Source organism: Rhodamnia argentea, chromosome 1 (genome assembly GCF_020921035.1).
Source record: "Rhodamnia argentea isolate NSW1041297 chromosome 1, ASM2092103v1, whole genome shotgun sequence".
NCBI lineage: Eukaryota > Viridiplantae > Streptophyta > Magnoliopsida > Myrtales > Myrtaceae > Rhodamnia > Rhodamnia argentea.
Genome location: NC_063150.1, coordinates 12,862,888 through 12,885,795, shown reverse-complemented (window position 1 = coordinate 12,885,795; position 22,908 = coordinate 12,862,888). Strand labels below are relative to the sequence as shown.

Sequence of the window (22,908 nt, the reverse complement as noted above, 5' to 3'; positions counted from 1 at the left end):
ACAAAATTTTTAACTTAGTTCGATTAGCGATTCGATTCCATTTTTCAGTTGGATTTTGACACCCCTATGAAATATGGTTTTTTTTTTTTTCCTGATTGCGAAGTGATCCAGCAAGTATTCTGACTTGTTAATATAATTTGTTCAACTTTACAGAGTCCGCCGACAAATTAACGATCCCCAATCGTACTTGCCATATTTGGACCATTCACTTTAGTCATCCTCGAAATCAATTCAACTTCGTAACGTTTTAGACCAAAAAAAAAAAAACTTTGTGACGTACTAATCACTACATACGAGTTTCCGAGTACATTTATTGCGTGTGGCTAAGCAAATGGCCCCGGCGATTGACGCAGCTATAAATTAGGTGCGACTGACGTCTGCTGCTGGCGAAACAGCGATTAATCAACAAGGAGGATCCAATTGAGGTCCTCGGACCTTTTGAGAACAGGTGTAAAAATCACATGACCAGTCTCTAAATCTTCAAAAGTAAAATCACTCGATATGAACCATAGCTTTTAATGCAAAATGCCTAACATTAATTATTTGATTTAACTGCTCAACATCATGGTCTTTGTACTGAGTGCAATATATTCATTTTTTATCGAGACAGAAGCCACAAATTTTGCACGAAATATATGAGTTTGGTTCGAGGGGTCACATGTTTCATTCTTGCGAGTTTTTTTTTTGGTCACATTCGTTCTTGCGAGTTACTTATTAGGAAATGCTAATAGTGTGATTTTGATGCGGAGCTTCCCGGTTCATACTTTTGGCGTGAATGTGACTTTTCGTGGATTAAGATAGTACTAAGATCATCCAACATAGCATATCTAACAATTTTTATTTCTAGCATTGCACTGCAGTGGGGCTGCAGCAATGAGCTCGTACTTCTATGAAGTGTTTATGCCTCAAATAGGGCATCGGGTAACAATCGTGTGACTTCTGTACTTCAAATTGTTAATATGGGTCATTCATTCGTTCACTCCTCACTTACAAAAAAAAGAAAAGATTCTATTGACATTTCAAAAAATTAAGGTTATTTTAAATAATGTACTTTTTTTTTTTGCGATACAAATAATATACTTCACATTTGCTCCGAGAGCAATCGATAACAAGACCCAGAAAAAGAAAAACACAGTTAATATGCTAAACCGAAAATGTGCAAAAAGAGTTTGGAAATAACAGTTAACCAAACCGACCATGAAACTCTATGCCCCCTTGGAATTCCTCTCCTTCACACATTTCCAAGTTCGATTCTTTAATTTACCAAACGACTTTTTTTTTTCTCTCTTTTTGAAGGCTTTTTGTCTCGACTTCTCCAATAATATCCGGTTTATATTGCATTAATGACTACTGACCAAGTGGTTGAATTGACACCCTCTATATGAGGCACACCTTGACATTGGACTGACTTCATTCACATTATACACGCTCTTTTCTGTTTTCCATGTAAGGAAGGCTCATAGAGAGTGCGAAGAAAACCCATCATGGGAGCGCTTCCAATGCTACATCTCCTCCTGCCAATCTTGGCAATGCTCACCTTTCCCATGACCCAACTCAAGCCTGTGGCTGCTCAGCGACTCTACGCCGATTCCCGGTGGATTGTCGATGAGACCGGGAGACGGGTGAAGCTCACGTGCGTGAACTGGCCGGCGCACCTAAAGCCGTTGCTGGCCGAGGGGCTGAGCGAGCGGCCGGCCGACGCGATCGCCAAGAAGATTAGAGAAATGGGGTTCAACTGCGTGAGGCTCACGTGGGCCCTTGAATTGCCGATGAATGAGACACTTGCTTCTCTTACCGTGGAGCGATCGTTCCAGAACCTCGGACTGTCAGAAGCTCTCGTCGGCATTAAGTCCAACAACCCCTCCCTTGTTAATCTTCCTCTAATGGAAGCCTACAAGGTAACACTAGTTTCTGTCTCTTCTATTTGGAAGGACTAACACATTGCTCAGTTTGCGTCCTATGCATATGAAGTTTTTAATATGATAAGAGATGAGTAATAGTTGCTAGTGCCTTTTAAGTCTTGTCGTAAGTAATTCAATAGTACTAAGATTGGGGGAAGAGATTGTTGAATTTTTATAATGGTACTAGTAATTACATTCATTACTATCAAAGCCATCATGTATTAATGTATGTCCTTTTCGGAAATATCTTGTTTCAGTCCATGATGACAAGCCTTAGAAACAATAAAGTGATGGTTATACTCGACAATCATTTAACCACGCCGGGTTGGTGCTGCAGCGCGGACGACGGCAATGGCTTTTTTGGCGACAAGTACTTCGACCCACAAGTTTGGATCCAAGGTCTGCACAAGATGGCGACGATGGCCACCGGTTTTAGCAATGTGATCGGCATGAGCTTGAGGAACGAGCTTCGCGGTCCTAGACAAAATGTGGATGATTGGTACAAGTATGTCGCATCACTCTTAATTCTATGTTCGAATCGGAAGTGTTTTTTCAGAAACCTACTTGATTGGCATTGGTTGGTAAGAAGTCAATGTGCTCATAAATCTCAAGACGTACAATAACAACTGCTAATGCTGCGTCGGCTTTGACTCGACGGGGTTGCTATGTACAGGTATATGCAAGAAGGTGCGAAAACCGTGCACGCGGCTAACCCTAACGTTCTCGTCATCCTCTCCGGCCTCAATTACGACAAGGACCTTTCCTTTCTCCGGAACAGGCCTGTCAGCCTCTCTTTCACAAAGAAACTGGTGTTCGAGATGCACTGGTACGGGTTCACCAACGGCCAGGCATGGCAATCTGGGAATCCGAACGACGTGTGCGGAGCAGTGTCGAACGACGTGATGGGCCAGTCCATGTTCTTGCTGGAACAAGGATATCCTTTGTTTGTGAGCGAGTTCGGCATCGATGAAAGAGGAATCAATGTGAATGATAATAGGTACTTCAATTGCTTCATGGCCATGGCCGCTGAATTTGACTGGGACTCTGCGTTGTGGAGCCTTCAAGGGAGTTACTACTTGAGGCAAGGAGTGGTAGGGATGGAGGAGTACTACGGATTGTTCAACTACGATTGGTCCGGCGTTCGGAACTCGACCTTCCTGCGAAGAATATCGGCCCTTCAATCACCCTTCCAGGGTATAAAATATTTCAAGCTCCCTGTATACACGCTCCTGATTTGTTCTCGGGCTTCTAGTTTCTGAAAATCTTCTTCCGTTGCAGGACCAGGAGGGAAACCGACAGTTGCTCACAAGGTCATATTCCACCCCTTGACCGGCCTGTGCATACTGAGGCGATCGCGGTCCTCGCTGCTAGTGTTGGGTCCGTGCGAATACTCGGAGCCGTGGAACTACACGCCGCAGAACGCGCTGCAGCTCGTGGGGAAGCTTCTGTATTTGCGAGCCGTCGAGCTGGGGAGTCCGGCGAGCCTGGGAATGACCCCGACCGACCCCGGCGTGAAGTGGGAGATGATATCGGCCTCCAGGATGCATCTGTCGTCCAAGGCCAGAGACGGGAGCACCGTTTGCTTGGGCGTAAGCGCTGGCAACACCGTGGTGGTCGAGGCCTGCAAGTGCCTGAGCGACGACAGCTCCTGCGATCCGGCAAGCCAGTGGTTCAAGCTGGTGGACAGAACCCGGCTCTGAAAAAAAAAAAAAAAAAAAAACAAAAATTTCCAAATTTGGATAATTTTACTGTGCAAGAAGAATAGAATTCTGCTGGTTTTCTTTTCTTTTTGTTCAATAATCTATGTGGTGGTTCCTGCTTTATGTGGACCTTGAAGATTTTTAAAGAGTATGCTGGTTGGTGGGAGTCAGTGACTTGAGGTTGAGGTTGTCCCATTCTTAATTTCAACCGGGGAGACTCGTGAATAGTGATGGCAAAATGAGTCTAAAATTTATTTGACCCATATTTAATGGTGGTGGCCTTGGTGGGTTATAAATCGGTTGCTTAAATTTTTAAAGTAGATCATAAATAGGTCACTTAGAAACTTAATATGTCCTAAATGGATTTTACGTAGGTCATAAATTAGTTAGCTATGATAACTATCTTAAGTGAGTCATAAATAGATTTTTTGAATATTTTCATACATTCAGAATTTTTTTTAATTATAAAATTTTATTTTAGCAATATATATGTACATACACACACGAAACAATTTTCACTAAATTGGATTTTATTATTGAATTATTTTAGCAATATGAGTTGGGTCGGATATAGGTCGTTAGATTTGTATAGCATAAAAATGAGTCAAAACGGATTAAATATGTCAATATGCGTTAGATCGTTTTTGACCCGACCCAAATTCGACTCGACCTACCTATTTGATGGCTCTACTTCTAGGCTTTGCGGTTATGGAGTACCCAATTATTACTGCAACTTTAGGCTGGTTTCACCTATCTCTCAACAAAACGGGCAGCAAATCCCAAAAATTATCTAATGTCGGTCCAAGGCCGACCCTAAAGCCCCCCAATCCCTACCAAGCTATTTTTTTCTTTACTTGATAGGAGGAAAATACTAAAAAGACTTATGGAAGCTTAGCTTCCAGCTTTTCGTTAAGCCTTTCAAGGACGTGCCCAGGTCAGGTTATTCCCATGGTAGTTACAGACATAATTTGTCATCTGTCTAAACATTGATTTTCCTTGCTTTTAACCCGATTGGAAGGAAGATTCATTCATATATTGTAGTTCAGTTCAGCGGTAGTTGCAACTGGCTTCCGTTGCTCAGTGTTTACACAGTAAGAGGAAGACATATAAAGAATGAGTCTAAATGGGTCACTGCGTATTTGGCTTGCATTTAAAGGCTGAATTGGTCCCAGTGACTATTCGGGACGGAGTGGTATGAACACGGTCATCAAATTATAGATCATAAGTTAACGGGATGCCTTAATGTGTTACAAAAAAAAAAAAAAATCAATTTAGACAATCTTCTAGAAAATGGGAAGGTACATGATAGGCAGCCAATGATAGTGCAAGATCTAGTTTTGTTCAAATAACAACTTTGCTATGCTAAGTCTTGATTACGTTAGTCGGACTTATTTTCAGAGAAAGAGGTTATTCACCATCTATTACACAACACCAAGAACAAAATCACACCGATATTTAATAAAGAGAATTGACTGTAACAATCTTTGGGCGATTGTTGTGCTGTTTGTTTGCCCGGGCAGTGAACCATCGATCAAAACAAGGCAAGGTTTTTGCTAAAAAATAAAAAATAAAAAATTATTGTGAAACCCACCCTTTTAAAATTATGCGACTCATAACATACGATTATTCTCACAGTCATCCAAATTTTCTTTTCTCATGATTGCTTCTCTTCCTATATGAATAAGGTCAAATTTTGCTTTTTTAAATGAGAATTACCTAAACCTTGCGGGAACTATCTTGGACTAGGCCTTACACCCTGATTCAAGAAAGCGGGAAAAGTACACTAGAAGTGTCATAACTTTTGTACGGTGTTCACTTGAGTGCCATAACTTTCAAAACGTTCACTTAAGTGTCATAACTTTCAAAAATCGTTCACTTGAGTGTCATGTTGACGTGGTAGTCGGAAAAGCTGACGCGACATGCCGGAAAAGTTAATGTAGCACGCCGGAAAGCTGATGTGGCACGCGCGGAAAGTTACTGTAGCACCGCGGAAAGCCGACGTGGCACGCCGAAAAAGTTACTGTGGCACTCAAGTAAACGATTTTGCTCCGACGTAGCACTCAAGTGAACGATTTTTGAAAGTTATGGCACTTAAGTGAACGTTTTGAAAGTTATGGCACTCAACTAAACGTCGTACACAAGTTGTGGCACTTCTAGTGTACTTTTCTCCAAGAAAGCATAGGGGGAGTGCAGTAAAAATAAGTGCTTGTTGGTTTGCCGTAGTCTCTTGTCGAAATAAACCCCCGATCTAGGATCCACTGCTCTTTGAAAAAGTTAAATGGGATTTTAGGCTTCTTTTATTTAGTGAGATGTGAATGATTTGAAAATATATATTTTTTAAAAATGATCGCTTATATTGCTTGTACGAATTAAACACTTGAAATCTTTTAATTATCAATAATAATTTATATTTAACTATTTTCATTGATTATGAGCAATAGAAGATGTCATTTGTGGGAAAAAAATTTCAAGTTATTTATTTTGCGCAAAACAAACGTAGCCTTTAGCATAGTCAATAATGAATATTTTAATAAAAAAACTCTACACAATTAAATAAACTTCATGCCTAACATGCATAATTTTTCTAGCAAAATTCAGAAAGCCATCATGAAATGTAATATTGAAATTAGGACTCCGTTCATTTCATAGAAAATGCGATATTTCTGAAAAATATTTTTGAGAAAGGTTTTCCAGGAAAATGATAATTTTTTTTTTGTATTTGGCTAAAACCGGAAAATGAACAAGAAAATATTTTCCACCGTTTAATATGAAAAATCGGATTTGATTATCCTCCAATGCACTCATTTCAATAATTTTTTATTTTTTATTTTTCATTTTTCTCCTCTTTTCTTTAGAAAAATTGAATTTTTAATTATTTTTCTTTTTCCTTTCTTTCCTTTCCTTTTTCCTCCTTCCTCCTCTGTGATGGGACAATGACAGTCACAAGTGAGCTCGAGCTCACCAGGATCGGCCTAACTTGAGGCTCGGCAAGACGTGTGTATGGTCGGTTGCCGTGCTTGCGAGTCGTACCACCCCGAAACCGGGAACGACCCATGAAGAGTTGATTTCACAAACTAGAAATAGTGAACCACCCATTGATTTTGGACCCACATGGGAACTGGACCATCGATCTAGTTCGATTCCCAAGTGGGTCCATGAAACCAGCCATTGCGCAGCAAGTTTGTGCCAACTAAGATGACAAGGATGAAGAGAATAGATAAAGAAATGCAGACTTTGCTCATGGATATCATTTGCAATCAATAGGGGCAAGGGAAGTTGCTAGCGATGAGATGAGTCGACCTAAATAGATCCATTTACATTTCCATGCAACGCAAATCTAGTGATCATATCGGACTCGATTCATAATTCTGAAACACTTCCATATTGCCATTTGAGCCAATTTAGTTTAGACATGGAAGCTTCTCTCTCTTGTTTCGTAGAGATTTTTATCCCGATCTAATCTAGATTTAAGAATTTTTGAGTGTATGCTTTTGGAGTTTTCTTTCCCCAGGCTTCATTGGGGGAACAAATCCAGTTTCGAAAGAGATCAGATGAACTTTATGGTGGCTTCGCTCTTGCGGATGTCGGATCAATGCTCGTTTAACCTTTTTACGTTACTAGGTGATGGTGTTGGGGACGCCATCCATAGGCGCGCACCACTAAAAAGTAAAACTGCAGTAACAAATGAAGTTCTTGTGAATAAGGATTCGGTGATCGGCTATCGATTTTGAGTTGTGACTCATAATCTTGTTCTGATAATTTCTCTTGTTATTTGAAGTTTGTTTTTTGGAAATGTTCTGGGATTTTTCTTGGTTTGCGGTTGAACTGCAATATTTCTCTCTTGTATTTCGAGGAAGTAAATGAAATGTTATTTTGATTAAAAAAAATAATTGAGATCCCAATTTGAATGAAATTCACAAAATTGCCCAAATGTAAATTGAATGCCGACACGCAATTTCTAAACATAATGTCTCTAACTTATAAATGCAATAGAACGCAGTAAATCATTAACTGCAATATTATATTTTTGTCCAGTGGTCAGATTCTATTGATATCCACAAATTGATCAAACTAATTTTCTGGTAAAATGAGTGAGAAGTTTACAATTGAAAATTTAGGTGTCAAAAATAAAAATGATTGGCCTACGAAGTTCTGTTTTCACTAATAATAACCGTGGACCCCTAAATCTGAATATTCCGACAAAAAGCGGAAAAAATCAAGATATCAACATACCTCATGAGACGAGCAAGAAAAGAGGGTATATTTTTCAAAACAAATCATCAAATCTAATTTTAATTTGGAGAACACTAAAGAGTGGGCTTAGTAGATACTTGTCAAACTAATTAAGGCTCTATTTATTTTGTGGAAAATGAAGTGTTTATGAAAAATATGACAGTATTTTTCAGTGTTAGGCTGAAACGTAAAAATGACTCGAAAATTTGTTGTTTGGTATGGAAAATCGGATTTGATTTCCCCATGCTCTAATTTCAAAAAAAAGTATTATTTTATTTTTTATTTTTTAATTCTAGTTTTTTTTTCCTTTTCCCCTCTTCTTAGGCTCGTTATCGGCCACAACAGAATCGACTAGTGACCTATCGAAGAAGAAGGAAAAATAAAAAAAATTTAAAAGAAAGAAAAAAATAGATGAAAGTTTAAAATTTAAAATGAAAAATTTCAAATTTTTAAGAAAATAAATAGAAAAAATAAAAAATAATTACAAAGAAAAGGAATGTGAAAGAGTAGAGGAAGCAAAGACGATGGAAAATGTTATTCTCTTCTCAAAAAGAAGAAATCATTTTTCCCAAATTCGAATTTTTTTTCAATGGATGAAAAATATTTTTCTTGACTCCTTTATGTTCCGTGAACCAAACGCCAGAAAATTCAAAAAATATTTTTCTGAAAGTTGTTTTCCGCGAAATGAATGGAGCCTAAGTATTCCTTGAAAGTACAAATTTCCTAGCTGCAAGCACTCCAGTTGGAAATATATATTCCTCTGATTTCAAAGTGATCGAATAAGGATTCTAACTCTGTCTACCGTATAAACTGGTGCTTGAAGGCCTTTTGTTTGATATCATTTGTTCATCTTTACAGAGTCCACCTTCCAACTAGTGATCCTTAATCATACTTCCATGTTTGGACAGTACACTTCAGTCATCCCCGGAATCATAAGATGCTGCCGGTTAATTAAGTTGCATTAAACACAGTCAATTTAACTTCGAAACCTACAAATCACTACAAGAAGCATTCATTGAAGTATTCTGACCTATTGAGAAGGTATAAAAATCACATGACCAGTTTTTAATCTTCATAGTAAAATCACGCGATGCGTACCATAGCTTTCAATGCAAAATACCTAAGAAATATTTGAGTTTGGTTTGAGGGGTCACGTGTCTCATTCTTGCAAGTTACTTATTAGGAAATGATAATAGCGTGGTTTTGGATGCGGAGCTTCCCCGTTCATACTTCTGGTGTGGATGTGTTTTTTTTTTTTTTAGATTAAGATAGTACTAAGATTACCCAACATAACATACATACATACATATATATGTGTGTGTGTGCCGGAAATGGAACATCATGTAACAAATGTGGGACTTCTCTACCTCAAATTGCCAATATTGATTGATGATTCGCCCACCCTTATATATATATATATATATATATATATATATATATATATATATATATATATATATATATATATATACTGATTGTGCTCTTCTCATGGACACTCAACATTTGAAAATTGAGGTATTCTCAATAATTTACTTAACAAGTGCTTCGAGAACATTTGTTAAGAACACCTAGAAAAAGAAAAGACTGTTAATATTCTAAATAAAAAATGTGCAAAAAAGAATAGAGTTTGGAAATAAATGGGTAAAGCGTGTGAGATTTTGTAAGCTTACGCTGGTAGATGAAAGCGCGATTTAATATTTATATATTTTAACACTCACCCTCACGCTTAGTGAGGTCTATTTCCCTAGTATTAAGCGTTGAAATATTTAATTGGGGAGGCAAATAAGGGCTTGGCGGTCTGATAATATGTGAGATTTTGGGGGATCACTGTCAATTATTCTAAAAAGTTAAGCCGGTAGATAAAAGTGTATTTTAATGTTTATGTATTCCAACAAAGCAAACCAACTATCAAACTCTATCCCGACACTCTATCCCAATCCGAACCAACTATCAAACTCTATCCCAAAACTCTATCCCAATTTTTTATTGCATTAATGACTATTGACCGAGTGGATGAAGGACGCCCTCTACATAAGCACACCTTGGCATTGTACTGACTTCGTTCACATTATACACACACCATCCCAAATTTCCCTTGTAACGAAGGTTCAGAGAGCGCAAAGACCCATCATGGGAACGCTTTCAAAGCTGCATCTCGTCCTCTCAATCTTCACGACGCTATTCTTTTCCATGGCCAAGCTCAAGCCTGTGGCTGCACAGCAACTCTACGCCGATTCCCGGTGGATTGTTGACGGGGCCGGGAGACGGGTGAAGCTCGCATGCGTGAACTGGCCGGCGCACCTCCAGCCGCTGCTGGCTGAGGGGCTGAGCAAGCTACCTGCCGACACGATCGCCAAGAAGATTAGAGAAATGGGGTTCAACTGCGTGAGGCTCACGTGGGCCCTCGAATTGCCGATGAACGAGACACTATTTTCTCTTACCGTGGCGCAATCATTCCAGAACCTCGGACTGTTGGAAGCTCTCGTCGGCATTAAGTCCAACAACCCCTCCCTTGTTAATCTTCCTCTAATGGAAGCCTACAAGGTAACACTAGTTTCTGTCTCTTCTATTTGTAAGGACTAACACATTGCTCAATTTGCGTCCTATGCATATGAAGTTTTTACTATGATAAGAGATGAGTAAGAGTTGCTAAAGCCTTTTAAGTCTTGTCGTAAGTAATTCAATAGCACTAAGATTGGGGGAAGAAATTGTTGAATTTTTATAATGGTACTAGTAATTACATTCATTACTATCAAAGCCATCGTGTATTAATGTATGTCCTTTTCGGAAATATCTTGTTTCAGTTCGTGATGACAAGCCTTAGAAACAACAAAGTGATGGTTATACTCGACAATCATTTAACCACGCCGGGTTGGTGCTGCAGTGCGGACGACGGCAATGGCTTTTTTGGCGACAAGTACTTCGACCCACAAGTTTGGATCCAAGGTCTGCGCAAGATGGCGACGATGGCCACCGGTTTTAGCAATGTGATCGGCATGAGCTTGAGGAACGAGCTTCGCGGTCCTAGACAAAATGTGGATGATTGGTACAAGTATGTCACATCACTCTTAATTATATGTTCAAATGGAAAATGATTTTGCAGAAACCTATCGATTGGCATTGTTTGGTAAGAAGTCAATGTGCTCATAAATCTTAAGACGTACAATAACAACTGCTAATACTGCATCTATAGGTATATGCAAAGTGGTGCGGAAACCGTGCACGCGGCAAACCCTAACGTCCTCGTCATCCTCTCCGGCCTCAACTACGACAAAGACCTTTCGTTTCTCCGGAACAGGCCGGTCAGCCTCTCTTTCACGAAGAAACTGGTGTTCGAGATGCACTGGTACGGGTTCACCAATGGCCAGGCATGGCAATCCGGGAACCCGAACGATGTGTGTGGAGCAGTGTCGAAGGACGTGATGGGCCAGTCCGTGTTCTTGCTGGAACAAGGATATCCTTTGTTTGTGAGCGAGTTCGGCATCGATGAAAGAGGAATCAGCGTGAATGACAATAGGTACTTCAATTGCTTCATGGCCATGGCCGCAGAATTTGACTGGGACTCCGCATTGTGGAGCCTTCAAGGGAGTTACTACTTGAGGCAAGGAGTGGTACGGATGGAGGAGTACTACGGATTGTTCAACTCCGATTGGTCCGGCATCCGGAACTCGAGCTACCTGCAAAGAATATCGGCCCTTCAATCACCCTTCCAAGGTATAAAAATCATTCAAACTACCTGTATACGTGCTTCTTGTTTGTCCTCCGGCTTCTAGTTTCTGAAGATTTCTTCTGTTGCAGGACCAGGAGGGAAACCAACAGTTGTTCACAAGGTCATATTCCACCCCTTGACCGGCCTCTGCATACTGAGGCAATCGCCGTCCTCGCCGCTCGTGTTGGGTCCATGCACACAATCGGAGCCGTGGAGCTACACACCGCAGAACGCGCTGTCCCTGGTCGGGAAGGGTCTGTACTTGCAAGCCGTCGAGCTGGGGAGGCCGGCGAGTCTGGGCACAAGCCTGACAGACCCCGGCACGAAGTGGGAGATGATATCGGACTCCAGGATGCACCTGTCGTCCAAGGCCAAAGATGGAAGCACCGTTTGCTTGGGCGTGGATGCTCGCAACGCCGTGGTGGTCCAGGCCTGCAATTGCTTGAGCAAAGACAGCTCCTGCGATCCGGCGAGCCAGTGGTTCACGCTGGTGGACAGAACCCGGCTCTGAGAAAAACAAAAACAAGTCCCAAATGTGGACGTTGAACAATTTTAAATCAAATTGTCGTCGGTGGGAGTTATTTGACTTGAGGGAACCCCATTCTAAACTTAAACATACAAGCTCCATTGATTTTGCAAAAACAAGTGATCTAAAAAATATTCTCGAAAAATAATCATGTTGTATCGCAAAAAAAGAAGAAGAATAAATTAAAGATATTTTAATGCTCTGCGTAAATATTTAGATACAAATTATTGTCGACAATTGAAATACTTTTCATTGACTAATTATTTCAAGCGACACAAGTGATCATTTTCAAAAAATATCTTTTGAATAACTTTTATATATATATATATATATATATATATATATATATATATATATTCTTAGTTAGTTTAAAATGGGCGGGCTAGTATATGCCGAGTTAGGCTCGGTCAGTGAAAAGAGGTCTCATGGCTGAAAACTTTTTAAATAGGCTCAAGTCCCACCTCTAACTCTCTAACGCACAAATTGTCTTCACATAAGAAAGATCGTAATGTTTCGTGAAAGGTTTCGCATTCGGCTAGTGTTCTGAAGAGGGAATAAAGGGGAAAAGTTTTGAGTTCCGAATCGCTGTCACTCTGCATTAGATTCGTTGCATTCCAAACCAGGTGTGCGCCATTTCTCTTGTTATATCATGTTGTGTTTTCAGTTTCTTGTTATGGTGTTCCTGAATGTGCCATTTTCATGGCTCACATGATTTTCATGTGGAGCTTCCCGTTCATACTTCTGGCGTGAATGTGAGTTCTTTTTAAGATTAAGATAGCACAAAGATCACCCAACCAAATATATCTAACACACACACACACACACACACACACACACACACATATATATATATCCTAGCATTGCATTGTAGTGGGGCTGCGGCAACGAGCTCGCACTTCTGGGAAGTATTTATGCCTCAAATGGAACATCATGTAACAAACATGAGACTTCCGTACCTCAAATTGCCAATATTGGTGGTTGATTTGTCCACTCTTCGCTCACAAAAAAGAAGAAAAGATTTTATCAACGGGTGTCATGTGAACACTTTCGGCATCATATCCATAGTTAGTGCATTCATCCTAGGTAGAATCTCCAGCTCATTGTAGTTTTCGACGCACTGTTTGTGCTCTTGTCATGCACAATCCACATTTTGAAAATTAAGTTATTCTCCATAATATACTTAACAACTACTTCGAGAACATTTGTTACGGACACCCAAAAAAAAGAAAAATACCGTTAATATTCTAAACCAAAAATGTGCAAAAAAGAGTTTGGAAATAAGCAGTTAAACCAAACCAACTATCAAACTCTATCCCAGTTTCATATTGCATTAAATGACTATTGACCGAAGGGATGAAGGACACCCTTTATATAAGGCAAACTTTAGCATTGAACCGACTTCATTCACATTATACAAACTCTTTGCCTTTTTCCTTGTAAGGAAAGGTTCAGAGAGAGAGAGACAGAGAGAGAGCAAACACCCATCATGGGAACGCTTCCAAAGCTGCATCTCCTCCTCTCAATCTTGACAATGCTCTCCTTTCCGATGGCCCAACTCAAGCCTGTGGCTGCTCAGCGGCTCCATGCCAATTCCCGGTGGATAGTCGATGAGGCCGGGAGACGGGTGAAGCTCGCGTGCGTGAACTGGCCGGCGCAGCTCCAGCCGCCACTGGCCGAGGGGCTGAGCGAGCAACCGGCCGACGCGATTGCCAAGAAGATTAGGGAAATGGGGTTCAATTGTGTGAGGCTCACATGGGCCCTCGAATTGCATATGAACGAGACACTCGCTTCTCTTACAGTGGCGCGATCGTTCCAGAACCTCAGACTGTCGGAAGCTCTCGCCGGCATTAAGACCAACAACCCTTCCCTTGTTAATCTTACTGTAATGGAAGCCTACAAGGTAACGTTACTTTTTTCTTTTTCTTTTTTTGTCTCTTCAAATTTTAAGGGCAAACACATTGCTCAATACGCGTCCACCATAAGAAATTTTTACCATCATGCGCGATGAGTAATTCAATAGCACTAGGATTCGGGGAAGAAATTGTCGAATTTTTATTATGGTACCAACTATCAATGCCATTATGTGCTTAATGTATGTTCTTTTCGGAAATCTCTTGTTTCAGTCCGTGATGACGATCCTTAGTAACAACAAAGTGATGGTGATACTCGACAACCATATAACCACGCCGGGTTGGTGCTGCAGTGACAATGACGGCAATGGCTTTTTTGGTGATAAGTACTTCAATCCACAAGTTTGGATCCAAGGTTTGCAAAAGATGGCGACGATGGCTACTGGTTTTAGCAATGTGATTGGCATTAGCTTGAGGAATGAGCTTCGCGGTCCTAGACAAAATGTGGATGATTGGTACAAGTATGTTGCATCACTCTTAATTATATGTTCAAATGGAAAATGATTTTGGAGAAACCTATTGATCAGCATTGTTTGGTAAGAAGCTAATGTGCTCATAAATCTTAAGACGTCCAATAACAACTGCTAATACTGCATCTATAGGTATATGCAAAGAGGTGCGGAAACTGTGCACGCGGCAAACCCTAACGTCCTCGTCATCCTCTCCGGCCTCAACTACGACAAAGACCTTTCGTTTCTCCGGAAGAGACCGGTCAGCCTCTCTTTCACGAAGAAACTGGTGTTCGAGATGCACTGGTATGGGTTCCACAACGGCCAGGCGTGGCAATCCAAGAACCCAAACGACGTGTGCGGAGCAGTGTCCAAAGAAGTGATGAGCCAGTCCGTGTTCCTGCTGGAACAAGGATATCCTTTGTTTGTGAGCGAGTTCGGCATCGATGAAAGAGGAAACAATGTAAATGACAATAGGTACTTCAATTGCTTAATGGCCATGGCCGCTGAATTTGATTGGGACTCTGCACCGTGGGGCCTTCAAGGGAGTTACTACTTGAGGGAAGGAGTGGTAGGCGTGGAGGAGTTCTACGGATTGTTCAACTATGATTGGTCCGGCATCAGGAACTCGAGCTACCTTGGTCGAATATCGGCCCTTCAATTACCCTTCCAAGGTATGAAAATCTTTCAAACTACCTGTATACATGTTCCTCATTTGTTCTCGGCTTCTGGTTTCTGAAAATCTTCTTCTGTTGCAGGACCAGGAGGGAAACCAACAGTTGCTCACAAGGTCATATTCCACCCCTTGACCGGCCTCTGCATACTGAGGCGATCGCCGTCCTCGCCGCTCGTGTTGGGTCCATGCACACAATCAGAGCCATGGACCTACACGCCGCAGAACGCTCTGTCGCTTGTGGGAAAGGGTCTGCACTTGCGAGCCGTCGAGCAGGGGAGGCCGGCGAGTCTGGGCACAAGCCTGACAGACCCCGGCATGAAGTGGGAGATGATATCGGCCTCCAGGATGCACTTGTCGTCCAAGGCCAAAGATGGAAGCACCGTTTGCTTGGGCGTGGATGATGGCAACGCGGTGGTGGTCGAGGCCTGCAAGTGCTTGAGCAAAGACAGCTCCTGCGATCCGGCGAGCCAGTGGTTCAAGCTGGTGGACAGAACCCGGCTCTAAGAAAAACAAAAACAAGTTCCAAATCCTGTTGGTTTTCTTTTCTTTTTGTTCAGTGATCTATACGTTGGTTCCTGCTTCATGTGGACCTTGAACATTTTTAAAGAATATGGTGGTTGGTGGGAGTTAGGGCGAACGACAATCGTTCTCTTTTCGAACTCTATATCTGATTAGAAATAGACCTTTCTATTTTTATTCTGTGGACAAGTTTCTAAGCAGAGACAAGAGTTTGATAATAACACAATTTACGTTCTTGGAACATAAATTCGTTTGATAATAACATAAAATTTCTATGGTTACCGATCACGAGGCTCAGGGGATGGCAATAGGCGGACGAAGACCAGCGGCCAGTAGATGGTAAACGGCAGATAACATCACCCGGCTCTAAAAAAAGAAAAAAAGGATTTCCAAATTTTGGTTAATTTTATTGTGCAAGAAGAATAGAATTCTGTTGGTTTTCTTTTCTTTTTATTCAGTAATCTATGTGGTGGTTCCTGCTTTATGTGGACCGTGAACATTTTTATGGAATATGCAGGTTGGTGGCATAGTGACTTCTTGATGTAGAGAGAACTAGCGGTGCATTTTTAGACCGATTGGACAAGCAGAAATCCAAACAAACGTCGAAGTGATGATGCACCTAGGACCGGCAAACTCGAAAGTCGGCGACTTCGGAACGGGCTTAAATTCGGTCGGTTGAAGCGAATCGGCCTCCTGATCATGGCGTCCCTAAGTCCATTACCTCGGATAGGGACAACAAATTTCTAAGGCATTTTTCGCAGACTTTGTGGAGGCTGTTTGATTCATCTTTGAACTTCGGTAGCGCAGTTCACCCGCGGCCTGATGGGTAGACAGAGGTGATCAATAGAACTCTGGGCAACTTGATTTGAAGCATTTGTGGAGATAAACCAAAGCAATGGGATATTACTTTATCACAAACAGAGTTTGCTTGTAATAATGCAGTTCATAGCTCTACTGGCAGGTCGCCTTTTTCCGTTGTTTATACAAAGGCATTTCAGCATACTCTGGATTTGATTCGGTTGCCCAAGCAGACGGACAAGAGTGTTGTGGCAGATCATATGGCTAAGCAAGTTGTTGAGGTGCATCGGGAAGTCAAACAGAAGTTGGAAGAGGTTAACCCGAGGTACAAGGCTGCGGTAGATAAATACAAGCGAAAGCAGGTGTTTGCGATAGGCGATCAAGTCATAGTGTTTCTTCGTAAAGAGAGGTTATCAGCTGGCTCTTACAGCAAGTTGCAACCAAAGAAGTACGGACCTTACATTGTTAGCAAGAAGATCAACGATAATGCTTATGTTATAGACCTTCTACGTAGCATGGGCATTTCTAACACTTTCAATGTTACCGATTTATCACCGTTTCATGAATCCATTAAGCCTTTGCATCCAGATCCTAAATCTAACTCGAGGACGAGTTTTTCTCAAGTGGAGGAGAATGATGTGGAGAGAATTAGTAGTACATTTTTGGACTAATTGGATACACAAAAATACAAACGGACGTCGAAGCGATGATGCACCTAGCACCGGCAGACTCGAAAGTCGACGACTTTGGAACGGGCTCAAATTCGATCGGTTGAAGCGAATCGGCCTCCTGATCAAAACTCATGGCCTTTGGCCATGAGTAACGACGGATTTTGGCGATTTGGGGTCGTTTAGTTGGGTTTTCAGGCCCTTTTTTTCTATTTTTAAGTCGTTTTATATTTTAATGGTATTTTTGTAATTTCGCATTTTCTATTGTCATTAGGGTTGACACCTTATAAAAGGTCGTTCTTAGGGTTTAAAAGGGGATTTTATTCATTATTGACAATAATACGACTTGATATCGTTTTCAAAGAACAAAGGTTGTTCTTCGTTTATCGTTCTCTACCCGTTACTATTCGCTATATGCTGCGTCACTTTTGAATTTCGACGGCTTCGTAGTCGGGCAACTTTTTCAGGTTTTGTGATTACGAAGTACCTAGAAATCATCGCAACTTGAGGTTGATTTCTCCTTTCTCTTAATGAAGCAGACTGCAAACCTAAAAAATTATTTAATATTGGTCCGTGGCCGATCCTCATGGCTCCAATCCCTTCTAAATTATTTTTTCTTTCCCCGCTAAGTGGTAAATACCATAAACACTTACAGAAACTTAGGGCGTACATGGTAACACTTCTGCTTCAGAAATCAACTTTTGGTCAGAAGTTAATCTCTCTACTTCTACTTAAAAACAGAAGTTGATTTTTGATCAGCGAAATTTGTTTGGTAACGGTTAAAAATTTCTACTTTTGAAACATTATTAACTCAAAATCTTCTATGAAAAATTATTGTCGGTGGCAGAAAAATTTCTACTTCATTTTTAAACTTTTTAAATTTCTTTAAAAAATATTTTTTATTTTTTATTCCAACGGCCGGAGATGGTGACTCGACGGCAACGGGAAGCGGAGGTCGGTGGTAGACTATGACGGTGGGCGGCGCGATAGTCGATGGTTGGTGGTGAGGGGTGGCGGTGGTCGGTGGTGGTGGTGGTGGTGGTAGTGGGAGGCAGCCTGGAGGTCGACGGTGGGTGGTGATTGACGGCGACGCCGGTCCGTGGCGGTGGCCGGAGGAGGTTGACAGTGGGTAGTGGTCGGCGGTGGCGGTGGTCGCGGGCAGCGGTCGGTGAGATCGGTGGTGGCCGGCGGCGGGTGATGGTCGCGAGTGGTCGCGGACGATGAGGGGCAGCAACCGGTGGAGGTAGGCGATGGGCGGTGGCCGGCGGTGGTCGGCGGCAGCGATGGTAGGCGGATGGCGGTGGTCGCGGGCAACAGTGGATGACGCGCGTAGGTCGGCGAAGGTCAGCATGGTTGAAAAGAAGGTAAGGGCGTAATGTAAAAAGGGTGAGGCAAGAAGTATTTCTTGTGTTGAGAAATAGGTTTTTTTAACTTCTCAAATTGGGCGAAAAATAACTTTAGAAGTAGAAATTTCTTTCAAAGGTAAAAATTTTTATCAAACAAATTTCTATTTCAAAAGTTACATTATCAAACAGATTTCTCCTCCAAAAGTACTTCTGGAGCAAAAATTCACTTCTAGAAGTATTACCTTCGCACCCATAGTTTCTAACTTTCCATTAAGCCTTTTAAAGTCATGCCAGGCCTGATTATTCCCATGGTCGTCAGAGACATAATTTGTCATCTGTTTAAACATTTATTTTCATCTTTTTGACCCGATTCAAAGGAAGATTCCTTCATATATAGTAGTTCGGGCTACGGGTTGCAACTAGATGCATTAAGATGAAATTCTGCGTTTCGTTTATAAACTTCACAACTTCTTTCAATCAAGTCCTTGAAGATTTAATTTACTTACACAAATCCTTGAACTTGAGTAAATTTTTCTAATCGTGTTTCTCGGCAACAATTTATCCGAACTGGTGTGGCCGTTGGACAATGTGAGAGGATGACATAGAAAAAGAAATTTTCCTTGTCAATACAAGGAGGCGAAGTCGTTCACGATCGCTCGTCCACAGAGGGAAGTATCGCGCTGCCAGTCATTTTCCATGGTGGCTCGTCCATGGAGGCAAAATTTTTCTCCACATCATGCTTCAATATCATTCAACCGCCATGTCAAGTCGAACCGACATGAATTGGTGCCGAAGGGATTTGATATAAAAAAAAAAGTTACACAAGTTTAAGGACTGAATTGGACGAATTGAATCTTTAGGGGCTTGTTTCGAAAAAGTTACGTAGTTGAAGGAAAAGGTGCATCAGCCAAGTCTTCTGGAGTCGAGTGGATCTAAATCAATGGTCGAAGGCCCACTAATTTGCATGGTTTTCGTAAAACACCTAGCTAGAAAAGGCCAAAAATAAAAATTAACTGGACATGCTTTATTTTGAGCAAATTAGGTCTTGATAGCATATTCAATTTTTTTCTATATAAAGAGACTGGCCAAAAAATACACACGCATGTACATGTATACACACATATAGACAAACATATATATATCAAGATCAGATGAGTACTACCTATAAGGGATGTCGAAATCCATATATTTACGTGAAATGGAGCTCGAAATATTAGATAATCAATCAAACTTGATCATACAATATATATTTGTTGAAGCATAACGGTAATGTACCTCTAAAAAGCTCGTTTTCATTAGCTTTATTTCTCGATCTATCTTTTAGTATTAGCATACGACTTTGATTAAAATTGAACACCTTGAACTTTTAGCAACACATATGCACATAGACACTTAATTTTTTTTTTTTTTTGGTGTGAATTTGTTTGAAATTTATTTATGCATTTTTATTTTTCATTTTTGGTCTTTACTGAAAGGTCAATAGATAATTGTCTTTCTTCATTATATAAGTCGACCCATTAGAATGCCAAGAATCTGAGGAACAAGTTATCGAGAGAAGTCTACAGCAAACGTGTAGGGAGAATCTGAATATCACGGAAGAGATACTTCCATGAGCAATGGAGAAGGCCATCACATAATATGAATAGTGTTGTTCTCTCAATTTGGTCCTCGATCTTCAATTTTTTATTCGATTTGATCCTTTTCACACTTTGGATCGAATCGATTCGGCTCTCTCTTTCTTTAAGTAAACTTCGATTGGGCCTCGTGGATGCATGTTGGGGACGTCTAGTAATTCATACCTGTGCTTCCCACGGGCTTATTTCTATGCTACAAATTTTGGTTGATTAGCTAATGAAATTTTATTTTAGAGATATAGCATTTTCCACTTACCTGTGGCACATGCTTTCAAATTTTCATTATATTAAAGTCAGAAGTGAGATGAACTTGTTCATATCTTCGTGCGTTTTTCATGTTATACAATAACTATGGAGGAAGAACAAAAATTCTCCACGTCGTTTGACTGAACGGTTCAATTGTTTTCATTCAATATTTCATATTCTTCTTTCCAAGTTTCTATTTATTTATCTTATGTTAATTTTGGGTTTTGTACGTTCACAAATAGTTTGAACGAACGGTCCATTGAAAGGACTTTGGCGCATTTTCCCAATGCATAACATGTAATGAGCAACTATAGGCAATGAATTTTTTTTTTTAAGAAAAGGATTAACTAAGTGAATAATCTTTCTTTGAAATTAAATCTAGGGAATTCTGGATATGCATTCTTGGAGAAGAAATGTCGCGAAAGTAGGGATGAGCGGTTCCCGGTCCGGTCCGAACCGACGGTCCTGGATCCGGTTCGGTCCGGTCCCTGAGCGATCAATGAAATCGGTAATAAATTATAGAATTTTATTTTGTCCCTTTCACTCCCAAATGAAATAATAGAGTTCTATAGGTTTTTATTGCATATTTATTGCACCTGAGTCTCGTCGAGCTCGCCTCTCCCGATCTAGCTCATATAATGTAGACCAACACCGATAGCTACAATTCTTACAGAAGCATCCATAGTCTCAACCTTTGTTTCTATCTATGTCTTCGTTGCTCTTCTGAAAAATCTAAGTCATATTCATGGCCAGGGATGTACAAGTACTTTTAAAATACTTTGCTTGTATGTGACATTAGTTAAATCCTTTAATTTATGTTTCTTCTTTAACCCAATAATTAAAATCTAGGGTTACGTTTAAAATTTTTAAAAAAATATATAATTAAAATCATTCGGTCCAGTTTGGTCATATACCTCGAAACTAGGAACCGGGACCGCCTAACCATCGGCTCCATTTTTGAGACCCGAGAACCAGACCACCACCCTCCGAAACCAAAAACCGGACCACCAATCTAGTGGATCCGATTTTCTCAACCCTACATGAATGTATCTAAAATTACACTTGAATGTTGAATATTTTCTCAAGATATCAAACAATTCTCTTCATAATACCTTATCATGGATGATGAGATGTCTAGTTATTCTTGTTAAAACAAAAGATAGACATTAAATCGTTTTGAAAAAAAAAAAAACATCGGTAGAAAGGAAAACCAAAATATATGGAATTGAATGATGATTTTGAAGAAATCACCTCCAAATCTCTATGCACAAAGCAGAGCAAATGCCAATAGACATACGGCCCTATTGTTAAAGAGATTAGAGGGTGGGGACGCTAGTATCATAGGTGGCGGGTTTGACTCCCGTTTTCTACAAAAAGGCAGGGCAAAAGTCAAAAAGAGTTGAGTTAGAAATAGAACAGAAAAAAATAAAAATAGTGCGCAGCAAATGGAGGAGAGAAAAGAAACTATTTTGCTAACAAGAAAGTTCTATACAAGAAACATGGTTGTTTTCTCCACACCAAGTCGATTGGCACAAAGTTGAAGATTTCGACAATGCTTTGATGTTTTTCATCGATTCATATTATTTTACGTGTTTGAAGTAAAGTATCTCATATTGTTAAATAAATATTTCCATTTTATGTCTCGTGCTTTATCAGCGGTAAGCCCACGTGATGAGGATTGGATTCACTTTAAACGAAATTCTATGTAAACTCTAACAAAAAGTTCTATTGATTTAATTTTCAATATACTGCTATATTTTTCTTTTGAGATTAACTCACCTTGAAACTTTAGATTGTATAACATATATAATCCTGACTTAAGCAAGGAAAAATTAACAATTCAGTCTTAAACCTATTATACGAATATGAATTCCATCCTAAAAGTAGCCTTATATCTTTGCGTGGAATTCTAGGTAGCCATTCCAACCAATTATCGTTGGAACTTGCAAACGTGCCAAACGATGAAACTTTAGTGCAAAGGCTTGGAACTGCATTGTCAAAATTGATAAGTTTAAGATTGAAATAACATCCGTGCAATAGATTCAGGACTCATATGGTAATTGATATTTTCAGGTGATTAATAAAATTCACAACGACAACGTAAGCATCTGACCAGGGGGAGCTTGGTCTCGATGCTCTTCTTCTCTCTTCTTTTCCGAGTAATTCTGGCGATGGTTTTGAGGCGCAAAACGTGCTTTGTGCGACCTTGACCTCTATGTTTAGAGAATGTCAATTCATGCGAAATTAACATTGAATTTGTTTCCGCAAAGGTTGTTTGATTACTTGGTTTGTCCTCCTCTGTCCCAACCTTTGATCCGATTTTTCCAACCCCTTGACGCAGTCCTTTTCATGTGTTACGGCCACAGAGCAGTACAGCTTTCACCGAAATCTATTTGCTAATGTACCATGTTAGAAAATCAATAGCAGTAAGCAGAAATTTGAACAATTTCGAAGCACATTTTCAAGACGACACACTTGGTTTCGTGCACTAATTTTAGTGGTTTCCCTCTTATTTCGTTGAGTTTCAAAGTACGTCCTTTGAATCCTCGCAAGTTAGGAGGCAATCGTCTGATAAAGAGATCTGGCCATCGCC

General features: G+C 40.4%; 3 protein-coding genes across 3 annotated transcripts; all 3 read left to right on the top strand.

Annotated features, from left to right (window-relative positions):
- Window positions 1-1,430: 1,430 nt before the first annotated feature.
- Window positions 1,431-3,797, top strand: LOC115751320 (glycosyl hydrolase 5 family protein-like). The gene is made up of 4 exons (XM_030689186.2): window positions 1,431-1,898; window positions 2,159-2,406; window positions 2,575-3,095; window positions 3,180-3,797. The coding sequence occupies exons 1-4, from the start codon at window positions 1,485-1,487 to the stop codon at window positions 3,599-3,601; spliced, it is 1,605 nt and encodes a 534-aa protein (XP_030545046.1). The 5' UTR covers window positions 1,431-1,484; the 3' UTR covers window positions 3,602-3,797.
- A 6,167-nt stretch (window positions 3,798-9,964) lies between these two features.
- Window positions 9,965-12,054, top strand: LOC115751329 (glycosyl hydrolase 5 family protein-like). The gene is made up of 4 exons (XM_048276977.1): window positions 9,965-10,378; window positions 10,639-10,886; window positions 11,028-11,548; window positions 11,633-12,054. The coding sequence occupies exons 1-4, from the start codon at window positions 9,965-9,967 to the stop codon at window positions 12,052-12,054; spliced, it is 1,605 nt and encodes a 534-aa protein (XP_048132934.1).
- A 1,557-nt stretch (window positions 12,055-13,611) lies between these two features.
- On the top strand, window positions 13,612-15,633 carry LOC125315368 (glycosyl hydrolase 5 family protein-like). The gene is made up of 4 exons (XM_048279954.1): window positions 13,612-13,969; window positions 14,193-14,440; window positions 14,582-15,102; window positions 15,187-15,633. Exons 1-4 carry the CDS (start codon window positions 13,616-13,618, stop codon window positions 15,606-15,608), a joined length of 1,545 nt encoding a protein of 514 aa, XP_048135911.1. The 5' UTR covers window positions 13,612-13,615; the 3' UTR covers window positions 15,609-15,633.
- The last annotated feature ends 7,275 nt before the right edge of the window (window positions 15,634-22,908 follow it).

Coding starts and splice junctions, on each gene's coding strand:
- LOC115751320 (XM_030689186.2), top strand. CDS start 1,485: ATGGGAGCGCTTCCAATGCTACATCTCCTCCTGCCAATCTTGGCAATG. Junction 1,899..2,158: donor CTCTAATGGAAGCCTACAAG/GTAACACTAGTT, acceptor ATCTTGTTTCAG/TCCATGATGACAAGCCTTAG. Junction 2,407..2,574: donor AATGTGGATGATTGGTACAA/GTATGTCGCATC, acceptor TGCTATGTACAG/GTATATGCAAGAAGGTGCGA.
- LOC115751329 (XM_048276977.1), top strand. CDS start 9,965: ATGGGAACGCTTTCAAAGCTGCATCTCGTCCTCTCAATCTTCACGACG. Junction 10,887..11,027: donor AATGTGGATGATTGGTACAA/GTATGTCACATC, acceptor CTGCATCTATAG/GTATATGCAAAGTGGTGCGG. Junction 11,549..11,632: donor CCTTCAATCACCCTTCCAAG/GTATAAAAATCA, acceptor CTTCTGTTGCAG/GACCAGGAGGGAAACCAACA.
- LOC125315368 (XM_048279954.1), top strand. CDS start 13,616: ATGGCCCAACTCAAGCCTGTGGCTGCTCAGCGGCTCCATGCCAATTCC. Junction 13,970..14,192: donor CTGTAATGGAAGCCTACAAG/GTAACGTTACTT, acceptor CTCTTGTTTCAG/TCCGTGATGACGATCCTTAG. Junction 15,103..15,186: donor CCTTCAATTACCCTTCCAAG/GTATGAAAATCT, acceptor CTTCTGTTGCAG/GACCAGGAGGGAAACCAACA.